Source organism: Lactuca saligna, chromosome 5 (genome assembly GCF_052625555.1).
Source record: "Lactuca saligna cultivar CGN05327 chromosome 5, ASM5262555v1, whole genome shotgun sequence".
Taxonomy (NCBI): domain Eukaryota; kingdom Viridiplantae; phylum Streptophyta; class Magnoliopsida; order Asterales; family Asteraceae; genus Lactuca; species Lactuca saligna.
In genome coordinates, this window is record NC_136421.1 from 201229430 (window position 1) to 201234656 (window position 5227).

Below are 5227 nucleotides of genomic sequence, written 5' to 3' on the forward strand. Positions count from 1 at the left end.
TCTTCCAGAATCCAAAATCATGTCCTTCAAATTTATCAATTTTCACCTCCCGTCTTCAGCCAAAGCTTTGATACTAGTTGTTAGGTTTGAAGAAACGATAAATAAAACAGATCTGAGAAACATGAGAAATCATAAACGAAATCAATGCACAGAAAACACATAGATTTAAGTGGTTTAAACTATCCTACAATAGGCTACTTCCACTATCTATAATAGGCTACGTCCACTATCGAACCAGAGAGATATTTTATTCCACACATGCTTTTTCTTCTACAATGTTATAGATATGACCATTTATAAATATATAAATGACAAGATTTAACCTAAACATTTAAAAGGCCAAGCTCGATAGAAAAACAAAAAAACAACTACCTAGAAAAAAAAAGTTGGCCCGCCCAAAACATTTTCAATGTTTAAAATTCCAGATCTAATGATAAGTCTCTATATCTAACCAAACATGTTTAAAGAAGTTATTACATTGTTCACCCAAATGAAAAAAATAGGTGTTTGGCCAGATTGCTTCACTCTTCCTCATGTACTTAAGGCGTGTGGAGGAATTACTTCCTTGAAAGTTGGTTGGGTTGTACATGAGCAAATTATTAGGCGTAGATTTAAAGTAGATGCGTTTGTGCATAATGGGATTATGGAGTATATGCCAAGTGTGGTAGATTTTATCATGGACTAGAATCATTTCAACTTACGCTCAAAACAGATAACTAGTTAAAGTTGTAAGAATCTTCAAAATAATGAGGAGTTATGGTATGCAACCAGATTGGATTACTTTGGTTTGTGTTATCAACTTCTATAATGAAATAGAGGATTTTGTTATCTACATTTTTTGTAGGATTTCTGTCAGTTTTAATTTTAATTGAAGGTGAACATATTAAGTGCATGTGAGGTGTTGGATGAAATGCTCAAGTGAGGCTAGACAATAATGTCTTTCATTTTTTGGTTATGTAAAAATGGAGGTGGTGAGATAGGTAAAGAAAAATTCATGATTGAGATGGGCAAGGAAAATGGAGGCTCTTACTTGATAATTAGTGTTTGATTATGTTATTATAATCTAAATTCATTATATGTAACAAACAGATCCTTTTTTTGTCTATTTCTTTTATGAAGTTTACATTATGACATTTTGGAAAATTGATCAACCAATTATGTGATAACTTGATGCAGATTACTTGAAAGAAACAAGTAAAGAACAACGTATATGGATGTAATAATTGTTGACATCATAATAAGATACATTGTTCATTTCATGTTTTTTTTTCCTTTTAACTCATGTCTAGATAAATAATGTTTTAAAATATTTGAGAAACAGACAGTATATTAGAGGAATAGAAAACAAAGCAAATTTTTAAAAAGCAAGGACTTAATGGGGAAAGCCTCTTTTTTCTGACTTTCTTTATTTAGTGTTAACTTTTTACTAATTTGTAATCATTTTTTCCTAAAAGCATGTTCTTAAATCTACACTTCCATTTTTCAACTTTGCAGGATACATGACTCAATTCTTTTATCTGTATTTGAAATGAACAATTGGATATTTTAATCAATTTTGGACTTTGTAGTGCTTTGTGATTAATGAAGCTAACAGAATATTAGAAGCAAACTTTAAAGAGGAAATGAAACAGGTAATAAAAATCTAATCGAATGTATGGTAGGTTGCACCATATTGTTATTTTAGAAGAAATGCAAGAAATAGGCACATACTTATTATTTGTTCTATAAATTCTGATGGTTGTGCTTCTGGGAATACATATCTCTTATTATGTTGTCAACAAAATGGAACCACAATAAAGGAGTACTTGATGAAGTTGGTTGAAGCACTTTAGATGATTAAGTGCAAGAAATTACACATGTCCTTTTTATGTCCGCAAGTGCAGGAAATAACAATGTAATTTGCTATTTCTTATATTTAAGCTTCCTTTATGTCAAATAAATATAAGTAAGTTACTATTTCATGCATCTAGGCCTTTTTTGTTAAACCGTAAGAAATAACAGTATACATTAATTGATTTGATTTGAAGATTCACCTCATCTTCATGTCTTGGATGTTATCTCCAACAAATTTGGTAGTGTTTTGTTACTCTAAATGAGGTCAAGCATCAGAGAAGAGAGGATCTCAATTTTATGTCTTCCTAATTCATTAACTTTTCATACGTTTCTCATTTCTTTAGTTTATGATTTTTTGTAAGTATGTATTCATCAAATGGAAAATAAGAATCTAAATAGATTATCCAATCATTTTTCTATTTCATCTTATTTTCTTTACACATTTATAATAAGCACAACAATATCATTTAGTTATCAAGAAAAAATGGTTTGTAATCCTTGAAAAAATATTTATCCATATATATAATCATAAGGGTCCCTTGATTTTTGTAAAGAGACGATAATTGCAAAGGTTTAATAAAAATAAGCACACCTATTTCATGAATTTCAAAGTAACAATCATTAAAGAACGTAAACACATTTACGTTGATGGGGGAGAGTTGACTATGACACTAATTATTGCCGGACATTTGCGTTACAGAAGTAACTGATGCTCTAAAGTCTTTACTTCTTTCCTTGTTTGAGCCGCCATCTAGTCCTTCCTTTCATGATATTACTATTGTCATCATCGATGTCAAATCGAAGCAAATGTTGGCAATCAACAATGTCATAATTAGATGTTTCATCACTGTTGTTTGTCAATATAGAAGTGAAGGCTTGCAGTATATTGTCCTTTGTAAACTCTCGATAATAATCTAGTGTCATGCTATGAATCTCGTAATTCTCTATAATTGTCTTGGGAGCACTCTACAATAGCAACTAAGTGTCATTATAATTCATGTATCATTCATCCATAAAATATAAATAAGATAAATCTAACTAATTCTTTAGTGATTTTTCAAAAAATGACCAACAAATTATGAAATTACCAAAATATATAGCCATGAAAATATTAGTTAGATTGGATTGGATTGAGCAATGATTTTCTTATCTTGAGTTGCTATTTTCTCCTTTGGGCTACAAAAATCTTCAAGGAGGGAAAATAGGAAAAAGAGAGGGTGATTTTTTAACTTGTGTTTTTTAAGAGGCAAGGCATACACCTTACTGCTAAAGAAGTAGACATATTTTGTAATTAGTTTCCCTCGACTATTATTTACACTATGTATATCAACATAAATATATTTGTAAATTGCACCCAAGTGGAGAAAATCACAGCCCAATCTAGGCGAAGTACGAATGCCATGGCTGTTTTGGTAAATTTTTTTAATTTTGTTGTTATTTCTTTAAAAAAAATGTTAAGGAATTAAGCTAGAATTGTCTTTTTCTCTAAAATATAAGATAAACCAATTACCTCAAGGATCAACCCAACATATTTCACATTGTTCACATGTTGGTTAATATCTAAATCGCTCCATCTTGGCTAATATTTGTGTGTCAAGTGAAACAACAAAAATCATATGTTTAGCTAGATAACCAATATATAATATTTCAAAGTAGATAAAACTTGACCCACCTTTAAACCTTTGCAAATGTGTTCATTAATCTTTTCCTCACTTCTTGACCATGTTCTAGTGTCCTGTTTGATTAAAGGGGGCTTATCTACATAGATTTTCTCGAGTTTAGCTCGAACCTCATTTGGAAATTTGGATATCTTTCTTGTCTTTGTATTCATCATCACCCAATAGCTACAAGATAGAAGTAGTATATCAATACAAAGAAGTTTTAAGTCATTATGTCACGATAAGATTTATACCTTGAAGCTCTTACTAATATCTCGCCTGTTTTGCAATCATGCAATGTCAAATTACAACACACGCCATTTTTTCCATGAGCAGCTTTCCAAGTCTCCATCTGAACAATATCGCCCCTGTAGAAGATTTAAGCATGCCAGAGTATATCATGGTCCAACTAATAATCTCAACATGTTAAATTCCTTGTGGTTCAAAGGAAATGTGAACTTCACAAAGCTAGTAAGTTTCAGGATTTAGTTACTAATCAATATACATAATTGTAAAGAGATGTGTTTTAATGATCTACAAAAAGTTAAATGTATATCATCTTCAAAGACAAAAATGATTGAATGATAGAATTATAGTGAACCAAGGTCCGTGTATATATAGATGAAAATGAGTCATGCATGATGTACCAAATTGGATAACGATCCACAACCATTTGGATCTTTGCCATCACCCACGTTAGGTTGTGCTTGGACATCTCCTCAGACCCAAACCCAAACCCATCATGCATTAATCCACTTTTCTTCATATGATTAGCTGTTGTTTCCTGTGAGTCCATCTTGAGATTGTGAATAAATAGCATGTACATAACTAGAAATGGACAAACCAAAAGGCACATGTCCGTAATAGTCAACTTATTTGTATCTTGCTTTTTTTTTTTACGTGTATACAATCTGAACATATATATATATATATATATATATATATATATATATATATATATATATATATATATATATATATATATATATACCTGCAAATAGTTCATTAGTGTTTCTATCGAAGCTGTTTGATCTGGCCCTACTTCATATAACCTAATACAAAATATTTCTTGGAATACAGAATCATCTTGAATCATTCTTTCTACGCGAAGATCCGAAACCATGTTTGGACTCTCTTTCTTTGGGTCGACCATGCTCCAATCTATGGCACCTACTTTTGTAGCATTTACCTTCATTGGAGCTTTAAATTGCAAACTCCAGGAAGAAGCGTGCTTTAACTTAATCCTCTCATGCTCATGCATGGCTCCTGGAATGCATCCGAACTTGTTGGATGTCATGTAAGGGTATGGGGAAGAGTTCATAGTTATGGATGATGCAGTGGTGATCATAAAAGCCATTGCTAATTAATAAATTCTTATGCCCGAATTGCAATAGACGATGTTTTAGTTATTTAACTATTTATAGAACAATATATCAACATTCTAGATTCGCTTACCATTAATTAATTGCATTACAATTTAAGACAATTTTAATGGTCTATGTGAAGCTAAACATGGCCTTTTTTTGACAATGTGAAGATAAGCATGACTGATAGATTGGGCTACAAAAAAAAAATATTAAAGATATCAAAATGATTTTAAATAATTGTAAAATAAAAAAGTGTTCCAGTACAAGAAAATTGATAAATTACACCTTATATTTTTGTCTTTGTCACAAGATATGGACTCTTCTTTAAGTTTTTTCAAACATTTTCTAGTTCTAATAAATAATTATATT

General features: G+C 30.7%; 1 protein-coding gene across 1 annotated transcript; it reads right to left on the reverse strand.

The window, feature by feature from the left end:
* Window positions 1-2405: 2405 nt before the first annotated feature.
* On the reverse strand, window positions 2406-4868 carry LOC144997518 (palmitoyl-acyl carrier protein thioesterase, chloroplastic-like). The gene is made up of 6 exons (XM_078957419.1): window positions 4483-4868; window positions 4139-4275; window positions 3746-3859; window positions 3506-3677; window positions 3344-3412; window positions 2406-2799 (listed from the first exon to the last, which is right to left on the reverse strand). Exons 1-6 carry the CDS (start codon window positions 4846-4848, stop codon window positions 2557-2559), a joined length of 1101 nt encoding a protein of 366 aa, XP_078813545.1. The 5' UTR covers window positions 4849-4868; the 3' UTR covers window positions 2406-2556.
* Window positions 4869-5227: the final 359 nt, after the last annotated feature.